At 42.3% G+C, this 12962-nt stretch overlaps 1 protein-coding gene across 4 annotated transcripts in view; it reads right to left on the reverse strand.

The window, feature by feature from the left end:
- The window catches only part of Not1 (CCR4-NOT transcription complex subunit 1), a 127605-nt gene that overhangs the window by 38288 nt on the left and 76355 nt on the right, over positions 1 to 12962 (reverse strand). For all 4 annotated transcript variants that reach the window (XM_084590390.1, XM_084590389.1, XM_084590388.1 and 1 more), the window contains 8 exons: positions 11285 to 11428; positions 11039 to 11218; positions 10813 to 10929; positions 10596 to 10706; positions 10174 to 10524; positions 5055 to 5210; positions 3341 to 3481; positions 2230 to 2385 (listed from right to left, as the gene is read on the reverse strand). In XM_084590390.1, coding sequence (XP_084446516.1) covers positions 2230 to 2385; positions 3341 to 3481; positions 5055 to 5210; positions 10174 to 10524; positions 10596 to 10706; positions 10813 to 10929; positions 11039 to 11218; positions 11285 to 11428 — 1356 coding nt within the window. The remainder of the gene's footprint in view (positions 1 to 2229; positions 2386 to 3340; positions 3482 to 5054; positions 5211 to 10173; positions 10525 to 10595; positions 10707 to 10812; positions 10930 to 11038; positions 11219 to 11284; positions 11429 to 12962) is intronic.

Raw genomic sequence — 12962 nt, forward strand, 5'->3', positions numbered from 1 at the left:
ACAATGCGAACTTGAAGCTTCTTTTGAGAATGTACCGCACCTAAAAGCAAATTGTTAGATTTTAGGAGAGTTTCACATCCTTAATGTTGAAAATAAGGTGTTTCTTTTTTGGGGGGCATATAGTTTACGCAGTAAATAGATATTGTGAAACATTGAGCTGGGCAGCTTGTCGTCCATCACTTCTGTGTAGACTAGGGGCATGCAAATATTCAAAATTTCTAATACAAATGAAATGTGTTATCTGATCCGTATTTGAATAACTGACATTTGGAATTTCTCAAATATTAAAAAATTACCGAATACACTGAAAGTTTTCAAATTCACTGCAGTCTGATCGCACTGCGCGCTTCACAGTGACGGTTGAGTGAATGGACTCTGCAGAGAAGCATCCTCAAAAAGCGACTGTTTTTTGCAAAGACCTTCCCTTTTGTGAAAAGTGCCTTCCCGACAGTGTATGCGAAGTGGAGCCCATGACAAACCGGGATAAAAATGTTCTCACATCGGTTACAGTTCAAAGGAAGACTACCATCGTGCAGAAGAAATTACTGTGAGGCAAACAGCTTTCAGCAGTTTTTTTAGGTTAATTTATTAATTCAAGCCGCTGTTTAAATCTGAAATCTTTTTCTGTTCCATTGAAAGCCAGCAGTGATATGACAGCTCCACCTAGTTTTATGCAGGCCCCTTCCGTAAAAAAAACGGTATATGGAATCCCGCATAAAACTTATATTGGATTTTTCAGTAGGTTATACACCTCTGTTCAATCTAGCTTAATTTGCAAATACCATGTGAATTCTGAAATATAAAAGATGAACAAAGTTTGCTATCTTTCAATTTTTCTTTTTCTTTTTTTTTTCACTCGTCAGATATTCTATATTTGATTCAATATTCGAAGCTTTTTTTGTTTTCCATATTTGCATTCGATCTGTATTCGAACATATCAGTATTCACATGCCCTAGGTGTCTACTTGATAATGTGCAGAATCTCAATGCTGCTACTTTTATAAATCATTACATCATGCAAAATGTTTCACATCCATGCAAAAAATTAACCACTAGTATTTTTCATTGCAAAACTAACAAAACCTGAATTTACTATTTAGGCTGGAAATTTTCTGTTCAGTGGAAAAGAACGGTAGCGAGCGAAAAGGTTAACTGCTCATCTCTCATTCATAAGGTTAACTGCTCATCTCTCATTCATGCTCAGATCTCAAATTCCTAAACAAGGAAGCAGAAAATTAGACACAAAAGAGACACACACACTCTTGCTTTTTCTAGGCTTGGCTTGGCGAGCTCTGCGCTACAGTCCATGACTTCAGTCGCCAAGCGCACGAGTGCATATACACAGACACACATTTCCCTTTTGACACTGTTTTGTCAGTACTGTAAACATGAAAAGTGATATGTCGACATCACTCAACTATGGGCATGTACCAACTCTCCAAAACTGCAAATTTATGCAGTCATGTGATTGGCAGAAATCACTTTCGCACAGCTTTTGCAACAGCCAAAAGTGCTTTTTTGGTGCAGAAAAGACAGAATTTGACTCTGACATATATACCATATTTTCTGGTAAATAATTCACAGTTCTGGATTTTTTTGTCAGTGGGACTAACGCACAGCAAAAAATTGCATGCCACTGCGTGCCACCTTTTGCTCCCATAGGCGGGTATGTTTAATACGAAAATTGATGTGTGGATGAGAAAAACAAGAGTTATTAGACGGTTTTAGTGCAGTGCAATCAACATCTGCAGACCTGCAGTGTGGCAGGTGTGTGCTCTGTACAGCAAAAAATTGCATGCCACTGCATGCCACCTTTTGCTCCCATAGGCGGGTATGTTTAATACGAAAATTGATGTGTGGATGAGAAAAACAAGAGTTATTAGAGGGTTTTAGTGCAGTGCAATCAACATCCGCAGACCTGCAGTGTGGCAGGTGTGTGCTCCTTCCGAAGGTCCTTGAGGTATGTAAAATAATGTGTCTGCTGCACGCATACACTCGAGAAGTGTACCATAAAAGGGAGGCAAACCAGTGTGTGTGCTTACACAACCGACAAAAGCACCCTGCATTCAAATATCAGATCACATGAGAAAAATGAAACTTTTGCAATAGCATTCACAGCAATTCCCCCTCCTATTATCGATGTTAATGAGCTCTTGCGACAGCAGACTAGAGCAATATACTGCCTGTGTATTGTATAACGCTTACTTCTCTATGAATTGGATTACTTACCCTCAAAGCAGTGTGAAAGGCAGCTTTAAGGTTGTTACTGATGGTCATTAACATAGGATCACGACAGGTAATCATTGCCATGCCAGCTGTCAGGCTCCGCACCATGTGATGGGCTGCTGCACGCAACCGGGACTCCTCAGGATCTAATGCAAAGTCCTGCATGGTGCATGGGCAAAGCAAGATCATAAACACCATAATGAATGCCCTCACATTTCCATCACACAATGCAAGCTCAAAAATATTACAGTTCTGATGTCACTGACCAGCCAGGGTGGTACTTACACATATGGATCAGTAAACGTGACATAGCCCAAAGACAACTGTGCCCACAGGTGATACAAATGAATCTTAATACAGCAAACATGGACACAGTTAAACCTGGATGCAACACACCCACCTCACTGTAGCTTACTCCTTAATATATTACGACATTTCTCAATTCCCCAACAGCACTAAAGGTGTTGCTGTGATCAACCATAATATAATGAATTCACCATGCCGACTTTTCACTAACTACTGCTTAGTTACTTAAAATTTGGCCGAATCGCACATAAGTTTCATGCTAATAAAATACTAATTGCTGTGACAGGAATGCCTACAATTGCGATAAGTGAATACAGTTCACACAATGCATCATGCTCCTGCACAATTGGCACCTGTCTGTGGCAACCACAGCAGTCTCTACAGCTTTTGTTTTTGTAGTGTCGTGCCAAGTGCTAAAACAACAGCTCATGTCCCAAAGTAGCAAAAGAGAACAGGATGTAGCGAAGAAAGTATGAGACGAGCAGTGCGTGCCCGTCACTGTTGTTTGGATTGTTAGCACAGTCGACAGCGGGTACAGAAAGATGATGTTACCGCGAACTTTGATGTTGCATCTAGCCCGCTGCTGATCCTGAACACAAGCCAGAAGATTGAAGACATCCACTCAAAGGCATCACGAAAAACAAATTGTGTTAGGGCTCGTCACCACATGAGCTGCCACTTCTAAATTCTATGTTTCAGGACTTCGTCGCTGCTGATGACAACTTGCCTATAATACGAAATCCATTCCCCCCCCCCCCCCACTATAATTTCACAAAAAAAATAACCTGCAAAACACGTGAGAACACACCTTTCGCACAATCTGGTCACATGTTGTAAGTGCAATCTTGAGAGAACGTTCGACCACCGGCATAATCCATTCCTGGATTGCCCTATCAATAGCTGTGCGTACATACTGCTTCAGGTGAGGGTGTGCCTGAAAGAGTGGAAGCTGGAAAAAAAAAAAAGTTTTGGTACAAGACACATTATCTGACAGATACAGTAAATATGTTAATGATATCTTGCTTACACACACACACACACACACACACACACACACACACACACACACACACACACACACACACACACACACACACACACACACACACACACACACACACACACACACACACACACACACACACACACACACACACACACACACACACACACACACACACACACACATATATATATATATATATATAGAGAGAGAGAGAGAGAGAGTCTTGTGCAGCAGTATATAGACTGTAGTGCAATTCCACAGCACAGGTGAAAAGTAATGTATGAATCATGAAATTTCAGTCTGAATCAATTTTAGACATTTCTGAAATAACAAAAAAATTATAAAGAAATCAAACAATACATTCTATAACCTTTGCATGCACAAAAGTGCATAAAAACAAGTGAAACTAGAGAAGATGCAAGCCCATTTTCTTTAAAGCTGAACATCTTCGTTTAATACCTCAAAGGTCCAGTTGCTGAGTAATAAAAAAAAATCAGATAATGAATGATTCATGAGGGATATGAATCAACACCGATCTGTGATATAAGCAAGATGATGTTGCACTGCTGTCACCAGGCAGGGCTGACTGGGGGTGAAAAATAGGCTTAGCACACATAGGAATGCATGGAACCAAAAGGTTTCAAAGCAGTTTTCAGATTTCACAGTGTGCCTATGATGTCGTCCCCTGGAACAGAGCAACTATGAACTTCTTTGAACAGATTGCGAAAGTGCAAGGGCCCCCAGCCAACTACCACCTTCCAGAGGCATGCTGATGATTTTCTAAGGCTGTAAACCTTGAAACAGGCAGTGCCGCTGCTGCATGACATTTTTTTTATGACATAGGGATACTAATGCTCTCGCATTAAAAAACTAGGGAGTGCAAAACAAAAGTAAAAAAGCAATGGCACAGATGGCAGGCAAAGTTAAAGATGACAAAGGCAGAGCGGGCAAGAGGACCACTGCAGTCACTGGCAGTAGAAAAGAATGGTTGTTGAAATGTGGTACACTAGATGGGATGATGGCAAGTTGGTGGCTTGTATGATGCACTAAGAGATGTTATGATGATCATGTGATTTCAGGGTAAAGGATGCAAGAAAAAAAAGAAAATAAACAGCAAAGTTGGGCTTTTTTGCAACTACAGGGAAGGAAGGAATAGCTGCAATTTTAGCAGTGATGCTGATATTTAAGTTTTACAAAACGAATCTGGTGGTTTCGTCTTAGATTCAAGTGTGTAACGCCCGTAATGTAGAAGTCATAAAAAGCACTGAAATAAATGTGTTCAAGACACACAAACGATTTCATACACAGGGAGTCCAAAAAAAGATTCCGACAGGTTGTGACATAAACCAAGGGTTCGGCCAGCAATATTCACTGTAGCAATAATAATCAGTGAGCTTAAATAGCGACAAACAAACAGTCAAGTATTTGCCCGAGTACCTGAGTACGATAAATCCCAATGGTGTTTGCAAGTTCACTAAGTTCTAGGCTATTAAAATAGCAAGCTAAATGATCTTACCTGACTGTTTATCTGTATGTGCTGGGCCAAGTTTGTCATAGAAAGCACATTAATATCGTGGTAAGAGAACTGCGGTTGTGGAAAAGCAGCCATTGATGCCCCTGCCACACCCATTGCGGGAGGAACCTCCTCAGGCTGTGGTGGTGCCAGCCCAACCTGCAATGATTACAAAACTTGTACTTGAAGCACATGATATCAACAGACAATGAGTTATCACAAGAAAGACCAGTTTTATGCAAGAAAATAAAAAAAAAACTGGAAGAGGCACAACTTCAAAAAATTAGATGGTGATAAAAAACATTTCCAAGCTGCTGGATGTGTATCATAAATCAAAATTAAATTCTTTACTGTCAAAATTCTTTCTCGCTACTTTTCGTTGTATGGGGTTCTCATTTTGTACACACGTAACAAAGGCGATGTTTTGAGGGACCTCTACAAGGTGTTTCTTAGGTCACAACTCACAGTGAACTAAATCTTCCACATCACATGGCTCTCCGAAAGCTCGCAAGTGAAGTGCCTGCAAACGGAGATACCCTGTACCTTGCGTGACAGAGCAACAAATTTTGTCACTCCACAAATGAACAGGACTAGAAAACAGGTGCCCTACTGGCAGACTGCATGGAGAAGTGGGCGGCCACAGTGAGAGGCACCAGCTTCACAGAGCATCAGCACCTTTAAAGGTGGCACATGGCAAGGAAGTGCCATCGCCCCTGAGAAGCAATACCCTGACCATTAAAAGCCAATTTGGGCAACGCTTGTAATCAGTCATTACACAACCAAGCCAGGAAAGGGATTTTGCTCTTAAAGACAGCCTCAGATTTTTTTTTTTTTTTTAAACTGTACCACAGTGGAGCCCATCAGCAAGTGCTGTCTTAATCTAAGCACTCTATCTTCAGTGGGGTATTCTCACAGCTCAGAGTGAAAAGAATGCATTTTTTTAATGAAGAGAAAGCAGACACGGCACTAGCCTTGGGTGCAGCGGGCAGCAACCAGAGATGAGCAAGCTGGCATCCCAGAACAAAACCAAACCCATCAACAATTTTGCGACAGTATGTGACCCTTAAGCAGCCCGGAAGCGTCATCAAGATGCACCACAAGTTGAGAACTACAAGCGAAGTGGCTCGAGTGAATGTCCTTTCCATCATTACTTCTCATCGTTGTGCTAGCGTACGTGATTTGAGAGTGGAAACTTGTCACAGCATTGACAGCATGAAGGATACTGAAAAGCACAGGCCTCTGGTCCTACCACATGCAGCTGCCTCAATACCTAAAATGAGATCTACAAAACCGTCAAGACTTGTCAAATGTGGGTTGATCTTTATACTTTCTTGATCGGTGGACTGCTCAATCAGCAGACTTGACTCCTTTGAAATTTTTTTTTACGCGATACATATAGCGTCATGTGTATGTCATAAAAACAAAGTCAGAAGCCTGAAGACAGCGATCACAAGTTTTGTCATCAAATTCCTGAAAGCAAGCTAAAGGCTACATCCACGAGTGTGGTAAAGAGGTGTCAGAACTGCATAGCAGACAGTGGCATCACAGCATGGTGCTGCAGATGTCAGTAAATAGAGCCCGCTCTGAGCAGCTCTATCTTATTGATCAGGCACACCGACTAGCTCTCCTTATAACTTGTGTATGTCGCCTCTGTCTGCATAAAATTGATCAGTGTGCATGTTAATGCTTTAGAAAATGGGTATTTTGCACTGTCCTCATCAGGCTTCCTTTAAGGCTACCTATAAGTGAATCTGCAGCATGAACTGTCTTAATACTGTGCTTGCTTGCCTCAATCTGCTTGCTTCCACCGTGTATATGTACTGGTCGCACCTTTTGGTTACTTTATGCTTTTTCGTTTCTGCTACATTCCATTTGATCTGGCGCTAAGTCACTGACACGAAGGTCGCTAATCAAATCTCACAACTTTGTTTTAGTTAAAATATAAAAACATCTTGTGGTGTTGCTGCACGTGAATGAACCCAAGTTATTCAAATTGGAGAGAGTTCATCGAGTTTTTCTGCACATCGAGATAAGGTGCAGAAATGGATGTCCACTGAGCTAAGCAAATTCCACACAACCACCTGTGAATTTGCACCGTATGAACAACAAGGATGTGGCGGCATAATGGCGCATGCTGACAGCCTAAGAAAAAGTGCCCCCCAGTTGTTCACGGACAAAGGGTTGCGCTAAATTAACCAGACCACTTAGACCACCTGTAAGAGTTCACGTCGCATAAATCTCTCAGGACTCAATGGAATGGTGTCGTGTGTCCACAGCAGCAAGAGTATCCCCATTTTGTTCATAGACAAAGGATTGCGCTAGCTAATCGATAAGACGACAAGGCGCATCTGTACCTGTTAAACCAGACGCACCAGCATTAACATGTTCATGCCTATAAAAAGCCGTCTCGTCTCTAATTCAACCTCGCACAGTGTACTCTGGTGCAAAGATTAAGCAGTGTAGGTGGTGCGCGGTGTCCAAGCTTAGGTGACGAGACTTTCTTACAACCCTGTCATGACAGTTGCCACGGCAGCAGTTCGCCAGATAAGGAACAAGTGCATTGGGGACCTTTCTGGAAGATGTTACATGAAGGCTGTGTTCATGACCAAACCGATTTGATTGGAAATATAAATAACTAAATTCCTCAACTAGGGACCTAGGTACATATGGGACCCCTTTAAACAGTGGGTGGAAGTGCTCAAATTCAGTGATTTTTTTTCTTGTCACCATGTAAATGAATCCGTAAAGTTCTCTCCAAATCTTGGCCCATCTCTGCTTCAGTGACCACCACCTGATGCTTGAGTGATTGAAGCCCGATTCCTGACTTGGCCTCTCATTACCCTTTGATCATTAATATTGTAACGTGCTGCCATTCCTGTTTTCGTGCGTGCCTAGCAGTTGCTTCCTCACAGTTGTGGTTCGTGTATTTAAACCTACGGAGTGCTCTAACAAATGTCTGTTAATCAGGAGCCCTCCAATATGGCTTTGCCTGCATACTATAAGTAGTCTTGGGACATTACAAAGCACAAGCTAGGAAACATGTTCAGTTCAGTTCAGGCGTTCAGTCGTGTCCGACTCTTCGTGACCCTATGGACCATGTCACGCCACGCTTTCCGGTCTCTCACTATCTTCTTAACATCACATAGCTTCATCTGCAATGCCTCGAGAATGCCATCTAACCATCGCGTTCGCTGCATACCCCTTCTCCGGCGACCCTCAACCTTTCCCAACATCAAATCTTTCTCCAGCGACTCCTCTCTTCTCATCAGATGACCAAAGTAGCTGAGCTTTAACTTTAGAATTTGGCCCTCCAATGAGCAGTCAGGGTTTATGGTCGACAATATCGACTGATTTGATCTTCTGGCAGTCCAAGGAACTCTTAAGAGTCTTCACCAGCACCACAATTCAAACGCGTCAATTCTTCGGCGGTCAGCCTTTTTCACAGTCCAACTCTCGCATCCATACATCACAACTGGAAAGACCATAGCACGGGTTATACGGATCTTGGTTGGCAGACTAATGTCTCTGCTCTTTACTAGGCGGTCAAGGCTAACCATTGCTCTCTTTCCCAGAAGCAGGCGTCTCCTAATTTCATGGCTGCAGTCTCCTTCCGAGGTAATCTTGGCGCCCAAGAACAGAAAATCTGTCACAGCTTCCACTTCTTGTCCATTGATGCTCCAGGACTTGATAGGGCAAGACGCCATGATCTTCGTCTTTTTAATGTTCAGTTTAAGCCCAAACTTCTCACTCTCTTCTTGTACGCGCATCAGAAGTCTCTTGAGTTCCACTTCACTTTCTGCCATTAAAGTGGTATCATCCGCATATCTAAGGTTGTTGATAAGTTTTCCAGCAATCTTCACTCCAGCTGAAGACTCGTCCAGACCGGCCTTTCTCATGATGCACTCTGCATATAGGTTAAATAGGCAGGGCGACAGTATGCAGCCTTGCCTCACCCCTTTCTCAATCGGAAACCAGTCAGTAAGACCATGCCCAGTTCTGACTGTGGCCTCTTGCCCTTCATAAAGGTTCCTGAGGAGACAGATGAGGTGAATTGGAACTCCCATCTCTTGGAGAGCTTGCCACAATCTGCTGTGATCTACGCAGTCAAACGCTTTCGCATAATCAATAAAGCAGAAGTAAATGGGTTTCTGGAACTCTCTTGCTTTTTCCATGATCCAGCGAAGGTTGGCAATTTGGTCTCTAGTTCCTCTGCCCTTGCGAAACCCAGCTTGCACGTCCGGAAGCTCCCGATCCACATACTGCTGCAGCCTACCTTGCAGGATTTTTAACATCACCTTGCTAGCATGCGAAATAAGCGCGATCGTGCGGTAGTTGGAACAATCTTTGGCACTGCCTTTCTTTGGAATGGGGATGTAAACTGACCTCCTCCAATCCTGTGGCCACTGCAGGGTTGTCCAAATCTTTTGACATAATGTATGCAGTGTGTTAACAGCGTCGTGGTTGAGGTTTTGAAGCAACTCAGCTGGAATACCATCAATTCCGCTAGCTTTGTTCTTAGCAAGGCTGGCTAAGGCCCATTCAACTTCACTCTTCAGGATGCCCGGCTCGAGATCAGTAATCACAACCGTCCTATGTTGGGTTTGCACATCCGGGTCCTTCTTGTACAGTTCTTCTGTGTATTCCTGCCACCTCTTCTTTATCTCTGAGGCTTCAGTGAGGTCCTTGCCTTTTGTGACAGCCGCACAAAAGGAGACAAAATGTAAACCATGAAAATTGCAGGTCACATATAAAGACAGCAAGTTACATTGATAAATATGTGCAAAAATGTGCGCTCTGTAGCACATGACTGCATACATATTATACATAACATGATAAACAAATATGCAGCCTCATTTGCCACGTCTGCATTTTCTGCACATGCAAAAACCTAGAAAATGACAACATCCATGCAAAAGTAAATGCACACATTTTTGCGAGGTTCCAGAAGGTGTAATCGCACCTTCTGAATGTAATTTCACTGATTCTTTAGATGCAGTTTTGCTTAATGCCTTTAAAGACATTGTGGGCACACTTCCACAAGCAGCTATGAATTCAGTATGCCACAAACGAGAATGAAATTATGCCAAAAATAAAAAGGTGACCGAGTAAGAGGCAAGCTCACCTGGGCCACAGGCACTCCACCAGGGCCCGCTGCCGCTGGCACGACCCCTGCAGGGCCTTGGGACGCCAAGGGTGGAGGGGCAGCCGAAGGTGGCACAGTGGGAGCCACCACAGAAGGGGGCAGTGGGGGGCTTTCAACCTTATGCCTAGGCGACAGTTGTGGATCCAGCCGCTTGCGACGCTCCTGGTCTTTGAGTATCAAACCGGGCTTCAGGTCATTGATGTCCAGGTTCAGGGTCTTGCACAAAACCTCAATCTCAAACTTTAGATTCAATTTCAGCTCTGGTTCTCTGTGTAGCTCTGACAGCACATCTAGAATTCCCATGGTCCAGGGATTTGGAGGCTTGAAAACCTAGGGAAAGCAAACATATGAGAGCTTGGTGTTGAAGCGAGAGAGAGAGGGAAAAAACAGCTCTAGCATACCCTGCTCTTGGCACATGATTCCAGGACTTTGGCAATAAAAGGTACTACATAAAGCAGTTCCTGCTGGCCTTTGTGGTACGCCTCGACGAGCAGAGACTTGATATCCATGTCCTAAACAGCACAACATAGAAGCATTCATGATGCTTGAATGTCATACTTAAAAAAAAACAAAACAAAAACAAAATGGTGCAAAAAAAAAAATTAATGCAAAACTTACAACTTGTAGTACAGGCTTGTTTTTCGCCATCGTCAACATCCCTAGCCAGTGACCAAGGCTTTTCAACAAAGATCGGTCAGAAAAATTGGCAAGAGCTTTATCACTAGTCAAAAGGACCTGTAAATGAAATAACAGCACTTGAAACCAGCCGAAAAATCTTCCACAGAAAAGCTTTATGTGCGCAATGTTAAGCAATTAAATCAGTAAAAATAATAGGAATGCTTACTTTTATGTTACGAAAAGTCTCCCGCAGTACCAGTTTTGAGAGCTCCCCAATCTTGAGGGTGTCCAGAAAGTTGGCATATAGAGTATGAAAGTTAGGTTCAATAGATGCCCGTTTCATCACCATGTACTGGGCAAACCACGGCCAATACTCTTCTTTCACCACCTCCTTGAACTCCTCAGTCTGTGGAGTTAACATAGAGGCATACAACTAAAACAATACCATAACAATATATGCAAGATCTCTTACCTTCTGGGGAAGGTTCATCTGCGAAAGGTTGTTGATGATGAAGGCCACCTTGTCTTGCACAGCTTCTGGTGGAATCATAAGCTTGTCATCCTTTTCGGTTGCTCCCAACAAAGTGTCTATGTTCGTGGGATTTGCAATAGATGGCTGTGCAAAACCCAGTTTGAGAGAAGAAATCAGGTCAGACAAGTGCAAACTCAGTGGAACTTTTTTTTTTTTTTTTTTTTTTTTTTTCACACCACACCAATCACACCAAGTGATCCATCTAAAGGGCCCCTGACCAGGTTGAAACATTTTAAATAATGAAGTGCAGTACACAGATTAAATGGTTATGATCACCTCTGCAAAATATTAGACATGTGAACCCTAAAACAACAGCGAAAACAAGAAGCCTGTTTCATTGTCCACTCCATTATAACCAATGAGCACCAGTCAGTGAAGAATTTTATTTTGTCCATAACACTGACTGATGGGTAGTTGGAATATGTAGCACAAGATAATGCTCTTTTTAAAATGGCTTACTGTTTGCTCACTGTGCCCATGCCATTTTATATTTTTGTGCATGCACACACAAGCATGCACAGAAGCAGAGAACAGGCACTGCCCAGGTGACACTGCAATCATTAAAATGCACAACCAAAAACAACTACTTTTGACAATTACAAGTCCACTACAAAGCAAGGCCAAATTTTTAACCATGGGACATGCACCTAACTGTTTACTTAGTGCTCCTTACACAGCTTGATTACGCAGATGCACACTGTGTGTGACTTTAGCATAACGAAAATGCTTGCATTGCAAGATACTCTAAACAAAAAATATTTCAGTCGTAACTTTTCTTTTTTGCCACACCTAAATTTGTGCACGAGGTTTTACAAAACTGCAAACGGTATTTATCACCATATCAGGCCATAATTTGTTCTCTCAGCAAGCTTCTTGAAGAACTGCTTTCTGTACTCTGTGAAGGTGCAAAGCAATACTACATATTTTTATTCAGGATGCGGCAGTAAGTTCAAAAATGAGATCTGACCTAAAACCACATCGGCACTTCACATGTAAGCATTTATGTAAATCGCTGCTTGAAATCACCAAGACAGAGTTCAAATGAACATCTAGTCTACGTTTTCTCCTTTTTGCAACATCTGGTTAATTTCCTCTAAGAACTGTGGGGTTTGTCTCTTGAACAATGTGCGAAACCTATCCAAAGACTTCGAAATAAAATAAGCTCAGCATAACGGCTTGGCTACTCCATATGGCCCACTCTCATCTTGCATCAATTTTTCACAAGCGTAGAAAAGTGCTTCGGGTCACAGTACTGTTGAAACATGCATCCAAATCTTGGAAGCAACGCCCACGGAAGCAGTACCTTTATAACTATTCTCTGAAGAATCTCATTGCTCATGATACCTAGAATTAAGTTCAGAAGGCCAACTCGTGAGTAGTGAATGAGCTCCTTTCTGCCTTTATAGTTTAACATGAAAAGCTGATAACAAGGTCTATATAAAATGCATTTTGGGCAATGATTACAACGAATCTATTCATTTCCACACAATAAGAACTGTGATTTGACTAGCAAAATTGCTCTTCTATTGGTCATCTATCCACACAAGGTGTTCATTTGCCTATATCAACCTGGAAGACGAATTCTTTTTGCAGATACAAAAGTTTTGAGCTAGGCTCT

The sequence above is a fragment of the Amblyomma maculatum genome, chromosome 1 (genome assembly GCF_055883805.1).
Source record: "Amblyomma maculatum isolate TAMU_Amacu chromosome 1, ASM5588380v1, whole genome shotgun sequence".
NCBI classification, from domain to species: Eukaryota; Metazoa; Arthropoda; class Arachnida; order Ixodida; family Ixodidae; genus Amblyomma; species Amblyomma maculatum.